The following is a 21482-nucleotide window of genomic DNA, read 5'->3' as shown; positions in this document are numbered from 1 at the left end:
ACTCGTTTCATTCCTTGGTTAATTAATGCTCTATGGTTTACAAAGAACTTTTGTATATCGTATCTAAATTCACCCAATCCCCATTAGTGGGTAAGGTCACTAACATTCAGAAATGGCTTATCCAGGATTATGCAAGATACCACCAGTAGATCTTTGTTCTGAACCCACCTCTTCTAACTCCAGATTTCATGTTTTGTGTAGACTATATAATACTATATAATACATTTTAGTCAAACACATGTAAAATCTTCTGCCTGGGATTTTGTCTGTTGTCCTGGTGCTTCTAGTACGCTGAGAGACTTACTAGATCATGGTCCTGTCTATCATTCTATAGGCTGTCAAGGGACTATTATGATAGCAAGCTAAATCAAAGAAGTTGTAGTTGTGCTTCATTATGGGGGATGCCAAAGACTACCCTGTAAATATGGAAAAGAGAAAGTGTGGTGATATCTTCAGTCTACCAGGGACTGTTATTGCCTTCTCCCCATGAAGACACTATCACAACAGCTACCTTAATAGTTGTTCCAACAATGAAACTCTATGTTCTTCAAAAGGCGGCTCTGATTTCACCAGAAACAATTGACCTTTTGAGTGCTTTTAGCCTCCCTTGAGCTGTCATATTATTAGGGGGCCAAATATTGATGATTTTACCAATTCCCTAGGTATTACTGATTTAATTTTGACTTTCTATAATTGTTTTAAATCAGACATACAGCTTTACGTTGTTTGTAGTTGTTTCATATTTTTGTAACTATTCTTTCTATACTGTCAAAATTTGAACATTTTGTACAATCTGAGGTTAAATTGTCTAAGATCTCTTTCTTCCAAATTTAATCTCAGCTTATTTTTTACAATTTACTTTATAATAATGTAATAATGTTTATAATAATTACAATTTCACTGTGTTTTGCTTTCAATGATTTTTATTTTATTTTTTATTTTAGCTTGCACAAATTCATGCAAGACACATAAAAGGGGGTTGAACTTCAGGTGTTCTGGTCATTAAGCAAGTGAATGCTCGAACATGTTTAAAAACATATCTCAAAAATTTAAGATGTACTTCAAAAAAAAAGATGCACTTCAAATACATTTGAATATTTTAGATGAACTGGTCTCTAGGCAAACTGATTATTGGATAAACTAGCTTCAAGGGATGTGAACAGTTACTAAAGCCTATATTTAAATACTGCTTATACTAAATCTTAAAAACATCATACCCATATATGAGAAGAAAGGAGACAGAGCTTAATGTATTTGCCATTTTATTTTGTAAATGAGATTAGGTGAAAGATTTGATATCCACAGGTAATTTTCCACACACTGCTTTCCAGTAAACTCACGAAGCCTTTTAAATTTTATTATTTTCTTGCAGTAATTTTCAATGTCCTTATAAATTTTATTTGATAAGTATAATTACTGCAACTTTCCCTAAAATTGCTAAATGAGTTTTGTCAGTGATTAACAAGCTAACTGCCTACTTCAGTGCCCTCGTGGGCAAAGAAGGACACCTTTCCCCATTCCTAGGAGAAGGGCCCTTGCAGGCATACAGTTAGATGGTATCTAATGTCACCCCCCAACTTGAGGGTATTACTCCTGCTTCTTTAATCAGAACCAGCCATATCAGACATGCAAGATCCCGGGAAAGCGAGAGCTTCTACAAGTCCGTTCCTTCCAAAGCAGCCAAGTTCTCTGATTCGACTCAGAAAGAAGTAAACATCACAAACCAGGTAAGTGCCTGATTTCTTGCTCACAGACACCCAATAAGGCCACTCCCAACTAGCTCTCATCACCAAATACCTCCCTTAGCATAACAGAATTTGAATCTACTATAGCAGGAATATTAAGTAATTATATTGAAATGTGACTTTCATTTTAAGCTAAAGTGTTATGACCTTTAATTTGGATATCCTCTTTTGCTTTAAAACCTTCATTGGCTCCCCATTGCCTTAAACTTATTTTAACTCTTCATATGTACTTTAATCAAGAATCATTTGTTTATAAGAAACAGAATCTCATACAAACAGGTTTAAATAAAAGGAGATTTGAGGACTTCTGCTTCTGGTAAGATCAAGTGGATATACTTTTCCATATTCTTCCCAACAAAGTAAAACTAGAAATCCTGGCCATTATATATAGAACAAACTATAGACTCTAAAAGGTAGAAGGAAAAACCCGGGCCAGCCAGGGTCTTTGGGACCCAAGGAACATCAAGGTGATGAGTTCTCAAGTTTTATTTTTGCTTCATATATTCCAGACTGGGCACCGAAAAAGCCAGCAACCCTGACACAGACAAAAAAAAAAACAAGCCCCAACAAAAACCTACCCCCATTAGCCCAAGGATCATGAAAAGGGCAGCCTAGAAAGAGAAAACTTTTAGATAGTAATTGTTCTATTCCAACCAAACACCAAAGAAAAATTGCTGACCCTACTCCTCCCCTGCTAGCAAAGGCCAAGTAGGGAGTCTAGACTTCCACTCTATCCAAGCTGTCATGAGATGCATCAACCACCTTGCCAGGGTGATGTCAGAGAAAGTTAAGTGGGAAATCAAGACTTTTATTCCCACCACATAGTAATGAGGACCCCCTACCACCTCAACTGTTGTTTACAAGGACACCACATGGGGAACCTTGACTTCTAACCCAACCCAGCAATAATGGGTCATTCCTCCCCTTCCATTGCTGGAATAGTATCAGAGGACTTCTCCATCCCCTGGGTATTAGTGGAACAGTAAAAAGGCACTCTTAGCCCTCCCTAACAGGGAAGTATCAGTTGAAGACTAGTGGGGAGCTAGAACACCCAGCTCTGCCCAGTAGTGATGAGGAGTCCAAGCGGGGAATCTGGACTACTGCCCCCACCTGACAATAGCAAGGCAGTAGTACCTTCCCTTCCTCTGCCAAAGTAGTGCCAGCTCAGACAAAAGGTTTAAATAAGACCACTCAAAATGTCCAGGTTTCAGTTGAAAATCACTCATCATCCCAAGAACCAAGAAGATCTCAAACTAAAGGAAAATGGACACTGGATAACAACATTGAGATGACAGAAGTGTTAGAACTATCGAATTCCACTCACAATAGCCACACAAAAACTTAAATACCTCGGCATTTTCCTAACCAGAGACCTTTTCAATGAGAAATACAAAACACTGCTCAAAGAAATTCAAGAAGACACAAACAAGTGGAAAAATATTCCATGCTCATGGATAGGAAGAATCAACATTGTTAAGATGTCCATCCTACCAAAGGCAATCTACAAATTCAATGCAGTACCCATTAAGCTACCAACATCATTCTTCTCAGACCTGGAAATGACAATACACAAATTCATATGGAAACATAAACAACCACGAATAGCCAAAACAATCCTTAGCAAAAGAAACAAAGCAGGAGGTGTCACACTTCCAGACTTCAAACTTTACTATAAGGCTACAGTATCAATACCTGGTATTGGTACAAGAACAGGCATATAAATCAATGGAACAGAATAGAGATTCCGGAAGCAAAGCCTCAATTTCTCAACCAACTCATCTTTGACAGTCTCCAACAGCAACCACTGGAGAGAAGAGAACCTATTCAGAAAATGGTGCTGGGAAAACTGGCTTATCACATGCAGAAGATTGAAACAGGACCCCTACCCATCACCATACACAAAAATTAACTCTAAATGAATTAAAGACCTAAACATAAAACCTCAAATTATAAGAATCTTAGAAAACTCAGGAGACACCCTTATGGAAATTGGAACTAGCAACCAATTCCTGATCAGAACTTTAAGTGCCCACATCTTAAGAAATAAGATAGACAAGTGGGACCTTATCAAATACTGAGCTTCTGCAGAGCAAAAGAAACCATCAAGAGAGGAGGGAGACAGCCCACAGAATGAAAAAATATTTGCCAACTGTCTAGCTGACAAAGGCCAAACATCTAGGATCTACAAGGAACTCAAATGCGCTGAAAGGAAAAAAACAAACAGCCCTGTTAAAAAGTGGGCAAAAGACATGAATAGACACTTCTCAAAAGAAGATATACGGACAGCCAACAGACACATGAAAAAGTGCTCAACCTCACTTATCATCAGAGAAATGCAAATCAAAACCACATTGAGATACCACCTAACCCCAGTAAGAATGGCCATCATTAATAAAACAAACAACAGATGCTGGTGAGGATGCGGAGAAAAAGGAACGTTTCTACACTGCAGGTGGGAATGCAAACTAGTGCATCCTCTTTGGAAGACAGTGTGGTGATTTCTGAAAGAACTAGAAATTGATCTTCCATATGACCCAGCAATTCCCCTATTGGGAATATACCTGGAGGAACTCAAATCATTCTACAAAAAAGATACCTGCACATGTATGCTTCTTGCAGCTCTATTCACAATAGCAAAAACATGGAACTAACCATGCTGCCCATCAGAGCTGGGCTGGATTAAAAAATGTGGCACATATACACAATGAAATATTATGATGCCATAAAGGAGGACAAACACATGAACTTAGCAGCAACTTGGATAGATTTAGAGTCCATCGTACTCAGTGAGCTATCACAGAAACAAAGAACAGAGTACCATATGTTCTCACTCATAAGCAGAACTTGAACAGCTATAATATTATAAGAAAGGGACTTGCAGTAGTGGGAAACTGTCAGGGGAGGGAGGGTGAGATTGGCAGTTGAGGGAAATTCCCAGGGGAGAGAGGGACACACCTCATCAACAAGGGTACCTGCATAATCAACATTTGTACACCTAACCCTGAATTGTACCCCACATCTTTAATATAATAAAAAAGGTAAATAAATAAATATAAAAATGAATAAAATAAATTTTAAAGAGAATTCTCAGAAAAGACAACCAACATAAAAATGTTTCAATGCACAATTATAAGCATCAATGGAAAAAATGAAAACATTATCTTAACAAAAAAAGAGAAGATAAGAGAAGAACCAAATGGAAATTTTGGAATTGAAAAATAAATAACCAAGATTTAAAATTCAGCAGATGGTTTCAACAACAGAATGGTAGGGACAGAGGAAAGCATTCATGGATTTGAATACAGACAGTAGGAATCCTATTGTTCCCACCACAAATTACCCCCAATTGTAGCTTAAAACAATGCAAATTTTTTGTCTTGCAGTTCTGTAGGGAAGAAATGCTGAAATCAAGTTGTTGGCAGGGCTATGTTCTTTTCTGGAGACTCCAGGGAATAACCCATTTCCTTTTCTTTTCCAACTTCTATAGGCTGTCCACATTCTGTGGCTTGTGGTCCCCTTCTACCATCTTCAAAGCCGATAAAAGTGAATCAAGTCCTTTTCACATCACATTACTCCAGCTTCCTCCATAGTCACAGCTCCCTCTAGCTCTCTTCTATCTCTAAGAAGCCTTGTGATTATAGAGGGTCCATGATAACCCAGGATAATCTCCCCATCATTGGGCTCTAAATTTAATCATGTCAACAAAGTTTCTTTGCCATGTAAAGTAACATAGTAACAGAGTCCAGAGATTAGGATGTAGACATCTTTGGGAGACTGTTATGCTGCCCATTCTAAACAGCAGAGAGAAAATAGACTGTGTTTTGAATCTATTGAAAATCTATTTGAGTCTGAGGCAGAAAAAAAAGAATGAACCATGTATATAAGAATTATAACAAAAGATCTAATATTCCTGTCTTTGGAGTTCCAGAAAGTTATTTTTTAAAAGAGAGTGGAGCTGAAAGTATTTAAAGAAATAATGACTGAAAACGTGGGGCTGAAAAGTATTAAAGAAATAATGACTGAAAACGTTCTAAATTTGGCAAAAGAGTTATTGATAATGGCCATTCTGACTGGAGTTAGGCGGTATCTCAGTGTAGTTTTAATTTGCATCTCCTTGATGATTAGTGAGGTTGAACATTTCTTCATGTGTCTGTTGGCCGCTCGTATGTCTTCTTTTGAGACGTGTCTGTTCATATCTTTTGCCCACTTTGTAATGGGGTTGTTTGTTTTTTTCTTTTTAGCATGTTTGAGTTCCTTGTAGATCCAAGATGTTAAACCTTTGTTAGACATGGAGTTGGTAAATACTTTTTCCCAGTCTGTGGGCTGTCTCCCTACTCTCTTGATGGCTTCTTTGGCTTTGCAGAAGCTTGTCAGTTTAGTGAGGTCCCACTTGTCTATCTTGTCTCTTATGGCCCATGCGTTTCGGGTTTTGTTCAGGAATTGGATGCCAGTTCCAATTTCCATAAGGGTGTTTATCAATAACTCAAAAAATAACAGATACTAGAGAGGATATGTGATGAAAAGGGAACATTTCTGCACTGTTGGTAGGAGTGTAAACTAGTGCAACCTCTGTGGAAAGCAGTGTGGCAATTCCTAAAAGCTCTAAATATCGACCTCTCATATGACCCTGCAATCTCCCAACTGGGAATATACCCTGAAGAACTCAAATCACTCTATAAAAAAGATACCTGCACACATATGTTTATCGCAGCATTGTTCACAATTGCAAGAACCTGGAACCAACCATGCTGTCCATCAAAAGAGGACTGGATTTTAAAAATGTGGTACCTATACACGATGGAATACTATGCAGTCATAAAATCATGAACTTTACAGCAACCTGGATGGAACTAGAGTTTATAATGCTGTGTGATCTCTCACAGAAACAAAGATCTGAGTATCACATGTTCTCATTCATAAGTGGACCTTGAATATCCATCATAATACTATAAGAAAAGGATTGACAGTGGCAGGAAACTATGGGAGGGCCGGGAAGGGAAGGGAGGTGGGATTAACGGTAGTCAATATCTGTCTGGGGATGGGGGACACCCCTTATCAACAAGGATGCCTGAATGATGCATATTTGTATACCTAACCCTTAACCGTACCCCACAATTTTAAAATAAAAAATATGTTTAAAAATTAAAAAATAAATAAATTTGGCAAAAGATATACACCTACAGACTCAAAAATCTCAACAAACCCCAAATAGAACAAACCTAAAGGAATACATACCAACACACATCATAGTCAAACCTCTGAAAATGAAATACAAATTTTAAAATCTTGACCACATTGCGAGAGAAATGAATATTGAATGACAGCTGATTAAAAACCATAGAGACCCAGAAAGAAGTGGCTTAATATTTTGCAAGCACAGAAAACACAACTGTGAACCCAGAATCTTATATTCAGCAAAAAAAAAAATTATCAGGGATAAATGAAAAAAATTAACTTTCTCAAATGAAGGAAAACTAAAAGATTGTCACCAGTACACTTACCCTAAAAGGATGGTTAAAGGAATTTCTCTAAAAAGAAAATAAATAATAAAAGAAGGAATCATGGAACGTCAAGAAGGAGGAAAATACACAGTAAGCAATAATATGGGTATATTCAATAGACTTTCCTTCTCCTCTTGGATTTTCTAAGCTATGTTTGTCAATTGAAGCAAAATTATAATGCTGTCTAATATGATTTTAAATGAATGTAAAGGAAATATCTTAGATAATTACAAAAGAACAGGGTGAATGAGCAATTGTTAAGCAAGACAGTAAATATGATAATTGAGATGTGTGTAAAGGGATAGACTGCAGAAAGATAGAAGAATGAAGTCTTGCTGTTCCTGGTAGCTGTGAAGAGTCACTGAAGACTTCACTATGGAGAATGTGTTTGATTTGAATATCAGAACTGTGTTTAGTTGCAAATAACAGAAAATCCAACATTAGTGGTTTAAATAAATACAGTATATTTAAATAGAGTAGGCAATTGCTGGTGTTGGTTTAATAATTTATTGACATTTGTGATTCTCTTGGCCTTTCCCTCATGGTTCCAAGATGGCTGCTGCAGCTCCAGCCACCATATCTGCATTGAAGGCAAAAATAAGAGAAGTAGGTACTCTGTACTCTATGAACACCAATAATTATTGATTGAATTGAATTGGGTTTTCTATATGTTTTTTTAGAATGTCTTTTTAGTAGTTTTCTCTTCCCAACAGAAGCCTTCTAATTAATTGACATACATAATTTTCCAAATGTTTCTATAACTTTGATTTCTTCTATAGATATTTACATATATTTTTTGCCTTCTTCACCTACTATATCTTCTCAGCCTTCAATGAAATCTTCTCCAATACCTTTCCTTTCAATTTCAATGCCTTGTCCTCTCCTCCACCTTGGCAACTCACCCTGGATCTCATAGGAAATTGAGGTGCTTCTGAACTCTTGATGCCCAAGATTCCTTTCTCTGACCACCATTTCCCTTTCTCCCAGCTTGCTAGGTCAAGTCCACTTATTTCAGCTGTTTTTTGCCTTCACTGTGACCTTTCTGTGACCTTACTTGTACCATTTTCTAACTATCCACCAACCTTCCTCTTCTCTAAACCTGGATGATTTATCGGGTAATCCTAAGTGCCCAAGACCTCCTAGCATATAATAGGTAATTAGTAAGCAGTAATCAAGTTAGGTAAATAGTGGCTTTCATGTGTGCCTATGCCATCATAATGCACAATGCTAAGGGCTCCATCCACATAGACACATATATGAAGAGTGTCCACTTGAGGTATGCAGTGTACCACCTACCCAGCCACTTACAGCGGCCATGATGAGAATTGGGGAAAGTTCCTGATATCCTGAAGAATCCAGAGTCTACGTCTGAGCATTGTCAGAAAAAATCACTTTCTAACATAGCATTATGATAAAACATGCCCAAAAGGATTTGGTGTGGATGGGGGGACAGGTCAGTGGAGAGAGTTCATCTCTGAGGGAAAGACAGACAATTCGGTTGAAACTCCATCAAGCACAAAGTCCACACCCACCCCCTTACCACTGTGGTAGATTTCAGGATGAACTCTCCTTTGTTTGACTATAGGCTTCCTGGAGCCTTGAACCAAAATGAGCCAAATAGCTTCTTCCTTCTAAATCCTACCCCAGATCTTGGATCTTGCCATTGGAAGAAATGGTGTAGGAGCCCTAGAGAGGCATATTCTAAGTCAGACTGCCCCTTGGCAGATTTCTGAGACTGAGCAAGAAGAGGAAATCTCCAGAGAAGTGCATGCTGACTGTAAAGCAGAATACCATGCATCAATATCAGTTTCTAGGAGAGGAATACAGTGCACCAGTTATCAGTCCTAGGAGAGAAGTCCAAACACCTCCTCAATACCATACACTGGTATCACTCTCAGGGAAAGATTCTAACCATCTCACTGATGTCTGTTAGGGCTCCTAGATCTAGCAGGAAGTCCTGCACAAACCTCAGCTGCCAGTTGAGTTTTGCACAAACCAAACTCCCAGAGTGTGAGACCAGTGAGACAGAACACTCACACAAGTATGTAAAGCAAGTTTATCATTCATAGATAGTAGCAAGAACAAATAGAAGCCTAGGATTCATGGCGAGCTGGTCCCCTAAGGTTCAAGAAAGTTGCCTAGGGCAGATAGCGTCTTGCCTGTGTGTGCCTCTCTTCACACTGCAGCTAAGCGACCCCAAAATCATTCCGACCTGGGTTTTATACCTCAGGGAAAACATGAAACTCTAGGCTAAAACATGACAGGACATCCTACTCTAGGAGGGATGAGGACAAAGCCTGAGTTGTTCTGGACAGTTCTTTATCTCAGAGCATTGTATTCTCAGCACAGTCTATGTTATCCTGAAAACTACAAGCAGGAGGAAGAAAAGCTAGGTCAGCCAAGGACATCCAGGGACCTGCCCTATTGCACCAACACCCCTTTTTTTCAGCATTTATTCTATGCCAGATGTGATGCTACATGCTTCACACCTACTCTTTCATTTAAGTCTCCAGCAATCTCTGGGGTAGTAGTTTCAGTCCTATTTTATAAATAAATAAACTAAGGCTCAGAGAAGCAATTTGTCCAAGGTTGATCAGTTAATATTTAGCAGGGCTGGGATTCAAGCCTGGGAGAATCTGACTCAAAAACCCATAATCTTAAATACTACTCTATTCTGCACCCCTTCTACCTCAAAATTCCCATGTGGATAAATGTTAGATGATGTGGAAACAGTCTGTACCCTTAAACCTTCAGTTTAAACATGATTGATCAGAAGAAATGTACATAGAAGGAAGCGTTGAGAGAGCCTATCCATGAAGACTTCACCCCACAGGCCCTCTGTCCCTCTAGGGGGACAGGAGCAGGGGCCCAGAGAGGACCTGTGAGAAGAGGTCCCACTTGTCCCTCTCAACACCATCTCACAGCTCTATTGGAAGGTCTCAAACTCTGCCTCTATCCCACCCACCCCTTCCACCCTTGTCCTGCAGGCCCGATTCTCCCATGGCATGTTCACTGTGTACCCTGGGTTTGGCTCCATCCCTTCTGGAGGACAGCAGGTCATCACCATTGACTGTGTGGCTGACCCCGTGGGAAAGTGTGAGGAGTTTATGGCCATCGATATCTCCGACCGAGATCCTACAGACCAGCCTGCTGGCATTCCTTACACTCTTTTGGCTGAAGCCTGCCTGCCAGGTACTGACCACTCAGATTGGGCAGTACCACTTAAAAGGTCTTCATTTGTGACTCACCCCCATCCACACACACTTCAGGCAAATTTCTCTCAAGGTGTCTAGAAGATATGGCTGGGTTGCTTCCTTTGGGACCTTAGAACATCCTCTAGTGTTTTCAGTCATATTTTTCCCCGGCATGCATACCTAGGGGAAGATGCACAGCTTCAAACCCTAGCCTTCCAGAGTCTGGTCCTGGATTCTCAAATAAATAGTGTTGTCTGTGCAGAGAGAACTCCTCTTGCTTTGAGTATAGGCTCCCTGGAGCCTTGAACCAAGGTGGGCCAGTTGCCTCCTTCCCTCCAAAACCCACCCCAGATCTCCAATCTTACCATTGGGAGAAAAAGGCTGATTGGGGCATGGCAACCAGCAATAACAGTACAAGAAAGGAAGACAAGATAGAATTTGTCCCATCACTCACACCTCCTGGTGTGAATTCCTCTACCTCTCCTCCATGACTCTCCTCTGTGAGAGTTCACATCTCTGAATTAAGAATTACAGAGAGCTGGAATCTGGCCATCAGGCATCACCTCATAGTCTTCCTTCACTCCCCAGCCTTCGTGACTGACAACAACGCCTTGATATTTGAGGAACACCAGATATGTACAAGCCCCAACCTGCACAACATCTTGCAGACCACAGAGAGTGGGGGCCTGTTCGTGGAGGATGAGAACAAGTTCATCTTCTGCAATGTCCTTGTGGGCCATCAGGCCAAGGCTCGGTTCAAGATCAGTAATGTGGGAAAGATTGCCTGTGATATCAACATTGTAGTTAGGCCTATCTCCAATAAGGTAAGAAGCTCCAAATGGCCCCTGGCCCAGTACATTTGGCATAAAGCCTGGAAAGAGCTCTGAGAAGCTCTGAGTGGGAGTTATATTATTCTTAAGCCCTGCTGGAAGTTATGTAAGGTTAACTGGTCAGTTTGCCCTAGACCAGCAGCCATACATTTGTCCCAGTGCGTATCTTTTCTGAGTACCTCTCTAATAAACTGGTACACACTAATGAGCAACTCATTCATTTATTAAGTACTCACTGTACACCTAAAAGAGACAAAGTATGGTGAGGAGGGCCTAAGATGAACACCAGCATCAGACAGACCTGCCTCCAGTTGTATATTCTTCTGGTAATGGAGATTTAGAAGATATCAGATTATGAAGATATGGTGAAATGGTGAAACTTTTTTGAGTCCTGGCCCTGTGCTAAGCATTATGCTAAGTAACATATTTATTGTCTCATTTCATCTTCAAAACAACTCTTTTCGGTTTGTATTTTTATCTCCACTTTACATTTATGGAAACTGAGGTTCAGAAAGGCTAAATTCTTCCCCTAGATTCCAGAGCCTAGGAAATATAGGGCTGGTTTGAAATCCAAGCTTCATCCATGTACAGTGTAAATAATAAGTGCCCATCTTAGGGCCTGCCAGGCTCAAAAGTGCTTTCTCTCCCTGAATCAGATAATTCTGGAATCTGTTTTCCTCATAGTGAAACAGATAATTCAGGATACTGAGAGAGGGCTTAATCAGTGAGTTTCTGTCACTCTTAATTTCCAATCCACTGTGTAGCAAATATTGCCTCTTCTTATGTTGGCTGCTTCAGTTCTCTCTGCCCAAAGATGGAATCTGGGCCCAGGAAGTCTCTGTGCCCCAGAGCAGGCATTGTTCACATCTGATGGTGGTTGAGAGGTCACCAAGGGGATTGGTATCAGTCTAGAGCTATATACATAGTGTGCATTCCTGGGGTACTGTCAATGCAAAGGGGTAACAGTTGAGGAGACTATATAATCTCTTTTATGACTTCCCTTAGGCCCCTCAGGCCCTGGTAATATCCAGTCATCATTCTCTAACCTTATTTGGAACACTGAAGGGCAACTTTCTTCCTATTCTGAAAAGAAAAAAAAAACACATAAAAAATGAGCAAGCCTGATTTCTAGACAGAAACTTTATAACAGGATTTGCAAACATGTTCTCCTCCACCCTAGTTTACATACCTGAAGGCTATCCCTTGGAAGACTAAAGAAACCTTAGTGCCCTCAGTTTCTAAGAACAAGAACTAGTCAGTCTTGAATCCCACCTGCTTCCCATGAGAATGAAAAGCCCTTTCAAGGCCATGCCAGGGGTGCTTACATTCCCAAAACACAGCCACGTGATGAGAGAAGGTGAAGAGTTGTGGGAGGTTGTCTAGCCAAGGCTCTTAGAGTTACAAGGAGAAGAAACCCACTTAGGTTAACCCAAACAAAGCAAGGCTTACTGCAGAATGAAGCGAAATCTCTGATTGACAGGCTTAGTTCAGATGAGTCAAAAATCATGGATCTAGCCAAATCCAGCCAGATAGTATTCAGTGGAGAGTGCCAGAATATCTAAGCTGCTGCTTGAGGGACCGTGACTATGCAGGCAGTGAAGCATGTCCACCACAGAGCTTAGTCAAGGGAGAGTTCACCTTCGAGCAATGGAGATGAACACTGCACAGGAGACATGTAAGTAGTAATGTAAGTAGTTATGTAAGTAAGTACGCCCATCATAAATGCAAAGTAGCTAACATACTCTGGTCTCTGCTCTCCCTCACCAGGCTTATGCCCGCATCACTGACATTTTTGAAGTGGAACCCAACAAGATGTGTGTTGCCAGTCACTCACATGCCTTTGCTACAGTGGCCTTCACCCCACAGACCATGCAGACCTACCAGTGTATCTTTGAGGCTACCTTGGATGGCTTGCCCAGGTACCAGCTCCTAGCAGGGTTACAGGCCACACTCTCCGTGGAATGTCATTCCTGCCATGCCAGGCTGACAGGCCTCAACCTTCTTGTTCCCTGCAGCAACCTGGCCAAAAGCCGAGGTCTTGTGTTCGATATCACCGGTGAGGGGAATCTCCCTCGAGTGACCATTGTGCGACCAATTCTCCATAACCAATATGGAAGCCCCTTGCTTCTCTTTAAGAGGCTTCTGCTTGGTCATTCAGAGAAACTGCCTCTAATCCTCAAGAACAATGGCACCATCCCTGCCCAGGTAATATTTGAGGGTGAAGCATGGGGTAGAAAGGAGAATAATTATTCAGGAGTTAGACTTCTCACATTGTGATCTCTGCCATCCCTAATGTGTAAGGACTTCCTTGATCATCCTCATACATTAACCTGTGTGTAAGGGACATGCAGAGGGAATTCTGGCATGGTCTCTATCCTCAAGGAAAGTAGGAAACCAGATTACACAATACACTAATAACTACTGTGCATAGTAGCATACAATGCCATGTACCAAACTAAGTGGGTAGGATTATGGGTATTTTAGTACCTTCTTTATTTTTTATTTTGTCTATAATAAACATTGCATTTGTAATGAGGAAAAAACAAGACAATAAAAGAAACTTCATTGGGGTGAGAGATGTAACATCTAAAGGGACTTTTGATTCAGTGATTAAATTATAGTTTATTTTACCAAAAAGTGATGAATCATATAAGTGTTGTTCAGAGGACTGTAGGACTTTGAGAATGATCTAGTCCCATCAGGGAATGAAGGAAAATTTACTGTAAATGACATTTGAGCAGAGCATGAAAGGATAGTTGGATTTCAGCAAGTGGGCATGAAGTATATGCATCCCAGGAAGAAGCACCCAGCTTCACAAGACCATAGCTATAGGTAGAAGAGCAATGGGAGACAAAAATTAAAGAGTAGAGTAATGGAACAACTTGTAGAGGGTGTTGAGTTTTCTACATAACTTAAATCCTGCAAGATATTGTTCCTATTGCTCTTACTGTTGTTCTTATAGTTTTAAAATTAGATTTCATTTAGATTTACCCATATATGTATCACTTTTATTGCTCTTTATTCCTGCATCTCCAATTTTCTGTCTGAGATCCTTTTCTTACTAACTGAAGAATACTCTTTATTATTTATTTAATGTGAGTCTGCTGGTTCTGAATTCCTTCAGTTTTTTGACAGTCTCTATTTCTCTTTCATTTTAATGAAATTTTTACTGGCTATAGAATTCTGGGTTGGCAGTTGTTTTCTTTCAGCAGTTGGGAGACATTATTCCATTGTGTTCTGGTTTCTGTTGTTACTGCTGTCAGCTATAACCCTAAAATGTTCTTTTAAGGGCATTTTCTTATAACTGCCTTTAACATTTTCACTTTGTATTTATTTTCTGAAGTTTTACTATGATGTGTCTGGGTGTGGATGTCTTCTAATTTGTCCTTAGAATTCAACAGGTTTCATGATTCTGTGTATTGATGTCAAATCCATTTTGGAAAATTCCTAAACATGCCTTTAAATATTGCTCCTGTTCCATTATCTTTAATCTCTCTTTCTGTGATGCCAGTTAAATGTATGGAAGACCTCACTATATCATCTGTGTCTTTCAACTTCACTATATTTTCTGTTCATTTTCTCTGGGCTTTCTTTTGCATAATTTATTTTTTCCTGTCTTGATTCATTAACTCTCCCTTTAGCTGTATCAAATGTGCTGTTAAACCTTTCCATTACGTCCTTAAGCTATTATACTTTTCAGTTCTGGGATATCTATTAGGGTTTTTTTAAGTCTACATAATTAATTTTTATGGTGCCTAGTTTCACACTGAAGCTGTCAAAGTAACCATTTTGCACTCTATAACTGATAATTCCAAAATCCAAAGTCCCTGTGGATCTGTTTCTGATACTAGCTATTTTGCTCATTCTTGCCCATGTTCTCCTGTCTCCCATGTGCCTGGTTATCTTTTGATCATGTGTTGGGTACCACAATTGAAAAATTGTTTAAAAACAATTAGACTAAGAATAATATTTTTCTTCATAGACAGTTTTCATTTACTTCTGCCCAACACTAGGGGGCACTAGAAATTTAAGATCACCTAAGCCAGTTTTAGAGCTTGAGATGTAGCTTCCCAGATGATTCAGAGCAGGATTGCTATCATTGAGAAAGTTGGCTTATATCCAGTTACCTTTTCATCTAATGGTGCCTACATTTTGGGTCCCAGCCCAGAGCAAAGAAAGCACTCCTCCCACCTTTCACAACCCTTGGACTTCTGCCCTGTTAGCACCAAGAAACCATCAAAGTCACAGATAAGCTTCCCATCTTCCTCTTCCTGATTGGCAAATGCTCTAGGACAAAAATAACTCCGAAAGTTAGGATGACTTCCTGGATTACTGTGCTGTCACAGATCTTGGTCTAGTTATTCTTCACTGTCTCTCTGTGATGCTTTTAACTTTGTTTCTGTATTTAGTCTAGCAATATATTTTCTGTCTTGAGTTCAGTTTACCTAGTTTACCATTACCCTGCATTATTTCCATTACTATGGCTTTATAAAATATTTTAGCATATAGTTCAGTGAATTCGTGCCTACCCACTTTCTGTTTTTGTAATTTGTCTTAACAGTTTTTGTCTGATAATCTCTCAGATGGACCTTAGAATTATTTTTATAATGTTCCTCAAAAAATTCTATTGGAGCCAGGCTTGGTGGCTCAGCCTGTAATCCCGTGCCTTTGGGAGGCTGAGGTGAGTGGATTGCCTGAGCCCGCGGATTCGAGACCCGCCTGGGCAACTTGGCAAGACCTCATCTCTACAACAAATCAAAAATTAGCCGGGCGTGGTAGCGCGCATCGGTAGTTCCAGCTACTTGGAAGGCTGAGGCGGAAGGATCGCCGGAGCCCAGCAGGTCGAGGCTGCGGTGGCCGGGAGTGGCCACTGCACTCCAGTCTGAGTGACAGAGTGAGACTCCAACTCAAGAAAGAAAAAAAAATTCTATTGGGAAGCCTATGAATTATTTTGGGGAAAATTTCTACCTTTAGAGTATTTAGACTTTTCACCAGAAACAATATTTAGGATCCCACCCATTTATTTAAATCTTTTATGTCAATATTTCTTGTATATAATTCCTCCATACTCCATATGGTTTCTTATTAAAGTTATTTCTAAATACCTAATTTTTTTTCAATCTTGGAAGCTTCCCAGGTGTTATCACTGTTTCTTCCATCTTCGTGTCTCATTTTTTTATATTATTCAATCTTGTTTGTGAGTACCAGCATTGCTGTCTACTAACAATGTCTCCTGATTTCTCATACCTAAAGTCAGATGTATAGCTTTAGTCTTATCTCCCTTCCAACAGGCTAGAAATCACCCCTTTCTCCAAGTAGGTCAAATGCTCACTCTTTTTTCTCTTATCTTGACAGGATGCTCAACATGACACTATCAGACAACTAATGCATAGCACCTAGGAGATACTGAATTTTAGGAATTCATATTCATGCAGGCCCTTGTAACATTGCAAGTATTCGTTTCCATTTTGTTAGTCCAACATATATTTGACAATTGCTTTTGTTAATAACAGAAGCATTAGCAACCCCATTTTGACACTATCTAGCTGTGAGATCTGGAAAGTTTCCTACACTCCTTGGACCTCTAGTTCCTCACTCAGATAACAAGGGTTGAACTGATTGGATTTCCTTTTGTCCTCTAAAGGTCTAAAATTTATTATTTCTCTCTCTTAATAAGAAACTCAAAAAAAGCAGTACTAGGAGCAATGACTATTTGGGGTCTTTCCCCAAACACAGCACAGTATCTCACCCCAGACTCAAAGCCCGTGAGCAACCCGTGAGCCTAGCATTCAATCCTGCTTTCCTTCTGCCAGCTGCATGTTGATCTGCGGGATGAACTAGGAGTCTTTTCCCTGAAAGGAAGGCCCACTACCTCATACATTTACATCACAGAGGAAAGCAAACCAAATGAAAAAGGTAAATGGAAGGGAGGGCTTCTAGAGGGCAGTGGATCTCAGTAGTTAGATTGCTAGGGGACCGCTCAGGGCCCAGCCAGAGAGGAACGCCCAGTCTCATCACCACTGGCCTCTAGCTGAGGCTTGTTCCCATGCTAGGCCTGTTTTCCTTTCAGTCAGGTTTTTATGGATACATATTTCTTGAAGCAGGTTCTAAATCATATCTTCTTTCTTCTCTTGGCAGCAAAGAAAGCTCACACAGCCTCCCTGATTATTTCTCCTGGAGATACAGCCGAATTCGATGTCTTTTTCTACTCCCAGAAGGTTGGGAGAATGAGAGGCATCATCCACTTGTCAGTGATCAATAACCAATATGAGGAAACCATTATCCACATGGTGGGAGAGGGTTACAAGGATGACATCACCTTAGACAACATCCACGGGCTGGTGGCTTCCACTGACACAAATATCTCTGAATTCACAGAGATCATTGAGGACAATATGGAAGACTTAGTGGCAGGTAGGAGAAGCAGTAGTGAGGTATTGACAAGTGTTGGCTCTTGGGTCATTTTAGATGAGGATGAAATTTAAGTAACAGGCTGGCTAGCTTCTTGAGAATTTAGGAATGACTGTCCTGTTCATTCTGTTCATACTCTATGTTCTGGCATGTCTGGCTTAGTCACTGCATTCATCCTTGCATTTATTTACTCAAGTGTTCACTCAATGAACATGTATTGGCACCATGTGCATGTTCCAGGCATCACACTGAGCCCTGCAGTTGCAAAGATTAATAAGAAAGTCTCTGCTTTTAGGGAGTTTATAGCTTGATATTCAAATTCCAGTTCAACTAATAAGTGAATAAATGCCTCTTTGTAATCTATATATTTTAGTTGGCTTGGGTTAGCATTGTCTGTCTTATTTAATTAGAGAGGATATAGGTTTGGGCCATTTCTAGAACATCATTCTCCACAGCCTTACTACTCAATGAGTAGTTTGAGAACATACAACTGCAGCATCACCTGGGAGCTTGTTAGAAATGGAAGTTTCAGACACACCCCAACCTACTGAATGAGAATCCACATTTTAACAAGATCCCTAGGTGATTTGTGTGTATATTAAAGCTGCAAACATGCCATTTTACAATCTATCGAGCACAAAAGCTTCATTTAGTTGATCATATTATTTGGGGTATGAAAAAATGTACTTCACTGTTATCATCAAAAAGCATTTGTTAAGCACCCTAATTATGGCTGTTTATTCTAAAACGAGTTATAAATACAGTCCCACAGTTCTTCTTGGAGCTTAATTACAGTCCTGTAATGTGCCATTAGGTAGTCTGTACAACATGAGTTGAAATCAGCACTCCTATATCTGGTATTTGACCCCTATTTGAGGCTACAGGGCAGCATCTCTCTTATCGGGGTCATGCAGGAGCCAGCATTGAATTTAAGTTCAGAAATCAGATTTTATACTTAAATAGGGTTGCCAGATTTAGCAAATCAGAATACGAGTACCCAGTAATTTGAATTTCATAAACTACGAATAATATTTAGTATAAGTCTGTCCCAAACATGGCATGAGGCATACTTATCCTAAAAATTACTCATTGTTTATCTGTAATTCAGATTTAATTGGGACTCCTTTTTATCTGGCAATCCTAATTCTTAATAGTATTGTCTCACCAAACAAATGGAGTTGGGGACCTTGTTTTCTGTACAAATGGAGGTGAGGGCCAAGGTGGATGGATGGATGGATGGATGGATGGATGGATGGATGGATGGATGGATGGGTGGGTGGATGGGTGGATAGGTAGGTAGATCCCTCTGGGAGAGAAATCTTGCTACTCAGAAGCTCCAGATTTTTTAATAAACCATCCAAAGGGGGTTGCCTGATGGTGAAGCACATGTCTACCAAGTACTGCCTCCTTAAGGAAGTGGACCCTCAGAGGAGACCAGGGAGGACTCCTAGCCTTCTGTTTCTAATCCCTAGCTGCTCTGGTGGACCACATCCAGTTTGGAGACTGCCACATTGGACACAGCTATAATGTGAGCTTCACAGTCACAAATCACAGCCAAGGGAATGTGATGCGATTTGAATGGCCCCTTTTAGCTGCAATTACTTTCTCCCCACAGGTAAGTGAAAGTCATTCATGTTTTCTAGACTCCCTTAGGCTTAAGCCAACTCTGATCTGATTGTCAGTCAGCCTTTTCCCATGGATGTATGGAATAGGGTGGATGCACCTCAAGCTGGGAGATGGCTTAAGAACCATTCCTCACTCATACCTGGTACCAGAGGGTGTTCTTTATGTCCCCCACCCTCCAATTAAGAGTGGAAGACAGAGAATGAAGAGTATTGCAAAGATGATGTGGAGGGATTCTGTGGAGGCCTGTACAGATGAATATAGGTCCTGATCATCTTCTCCCAGATTATGGACCTGTGTCCCCTTAGGTGTGTGTCCTTTAGAGCCTCAGGCCTTCAAAAGTGCTTCACCAAAACCAAAAAGGGGGTAGTGGGCTCTGTGGACAACTGAGATTTTGAAAATGTTGTAAATTAGATCTTTGTCTTAAAGATTCCCAGTGCCCTTTGCCACATTAAAACCTAGTTAACTTTCTTTTTACCTGGAATTTTCTAAACCCTTATTGTCTCACAGCACACATTTTATGAATTGCCAACAAAAGCTCACATTGAACAAGGTATAGGACACCATTGCAGTAGATTATTGCCTCTGGTCAGCAGTTGCTTTTTATAAATTGTCCACTTCTAAGAAGTTAATACAAGTCATGCTGTTCATACATAGTCACACATCTGCTTGGGCGTACTCTGCAGGGGTGGAACAAGGAGAGTTGTTGGAGACTCTGCTTTGACATCTTTATATCTTTGAGTGATATTGGGAATACGCTTTACTTCCTGGATGGATGTAAAGTTCACTTTAATCCTTCTGACTGATTCTACCTCCCTACTATATGCTAGCATACTGTGTTCATCTGTCCATAATGTATATAGATCATATGGATTAAGAGTGTGGCATTTGGAGCCAAATGCTCCAAATTATTGAGAATCCCAAAGGGCTTTTGTTTATGTGAGTTATGTCTATCAATACTTATCATATTAGAAATTAAAACTAAGAATGTTTAAAAACATGTATTTATTCATTTTAAAATATAAAATAAACCCATCACATGTTAATATAATATAAATTTGAAAATTGCTATAATTCCAAAAAATTGAGGAGTGGTATTATTTTACATTTTTATAAATCTCTTTAATATCTGACTTAATAGAAGACAACTGGATTCTCACCTCTGCTTTTGCATTTGATTAAAGGCAAAATTATATGTCATGTAACCTCTAGAAAGCTCCATTGTACAGTCATGAGAAAATGAGAGTGAAAAAGTCAAATAACATTTTTGTATTATGATGAAAATAGTTTGACCTCATGGAACCCCTGAAAAGGTCTTGGGATCCCAAGAGTCACCAGAACACCTTCTGAGAACTAGCTAATATACTGTATTTATTAGTCCATAATGTATATAGATTATATGAATTAAGAGTGTGGCATTTGGAACCAAACTGCCTGGGTCTGAATCCAGCTCTTCAAATATGAATGACCTCAAGCAAGTTCCAAAGTTCTTTGTCATAGCTATGCCTCTCATAAGGTTATTGTGGGGATTAATAGAACTGTGTAAAGGTTTAGAATCATGTGTGAGCCGGGCTCAGTGGCTCAGCCTGTAATCCCGCGCCTTTGGCAGGCTGAGGTGAGTGGATTGCCTGAGCCCGCGAGTTCGAGACCCGCCTGGGCAGGCGAGACCTCATCTCTACAATAAATCAAAAAATTAGCCAGACGTGGTAGCACGCGCCTGTAATTCCGGCTACTCGGAAGGCTGAGGAGGAAGGATCGCCGGAGCCCAGCAGGTAGAGGCTGCGGTGGCTGGGAGCGGCCACTGCACTCCGGTCTGGGCGACAGAGTGAGACTCCAACTCAAAAAAAAAAAAAGAATCATGTGTGAAGCAAGTAACAGTTCAATAAATATTAGTTGCTCTTGTTATTACTATGACATTTCCATCTAAGAACCCCTTATACATATTTAAGTCAATCCACAGATACAAGGTGGATTGATGGATTTTTTGCCAAGGCTTTTGGCTCCATCCCTTCTCTAGAATATCACCAGCAGAATATCAAGAGTCCTTAAGATTGTATTCTCAAGCCGGGCTCAGTGGCTCAGCCTGTAATTCCGCGCCTTAGGGAGGCTGAGGTGAGTGGATTGCCTGAGCCCGCAGGTTCAAGACCCGCCTGGGCAGCGAGACCTCATCTCTACAAT

The 21482-nt window shown here is 40.1% G+C and overlaps 1 protein-coding gene across 1 annotated transcript in view; it reads left to right on the top strand.

Moving 5' to 3' along the window:
- LOC103265684 (hydrocephalus-inducing protein homolog) overlaps positions 1-21482 on the top strand; it is a gene marked incomplete at its 3' end in the record, with an annotated part of 243165 nt that overhangs the window by 164014 nt on the left and 57669 nt on the right. Inside the window, exons 41-48 of the mRNA XM_021715156.1 lie at positions 1610-1727; positions 10234-10438; positions 11029-11264; positions 13038-13189; positions 13286-13475; positions 17084-17186; positions 17409-17684; positions 19154-19296. Coding sequence (XP_021570831.1) covers positions 1610-1727; positions 10234-10438; positions 11029-11264; positions 13038-13189; positions 13286-13475; positions 17084-17186; positions 17409-17684; positions 19154-19296 — 1423 coding nt within the window. The remainder of the gene's footprint in view (positions 1-1609; positions 1728-10233; positions 10439-11028; positions 11265-13037; positions 13190-13285; positions 13476-17083; positions 17187-17408; positions 17685-19153; positions 19297-21482) is intronic.

This window comes from Carlito syrichta, unplaced genomic scaffold, assembly GCF_000164805.1.
Source record: "Carlito syrichta isolate Samal-C Ts95f unplaced genomic scaffold, Tarsius_syrichta-2.0.1 Scaffold306751, whole genome shotgun sequence".
In the NCBI taxonomy this organism is placed as follows: Eukaryota; Metazoa; Chordata; class Mammalia; order Primates; family Tarsiidae; genus Carlito; species Carlito syrichta.
The sequence above is the reverse complement of the archived record's forward strand: the minus strand, read 5'-3'. Positions and strand labels throughout refer to the sequence as shown.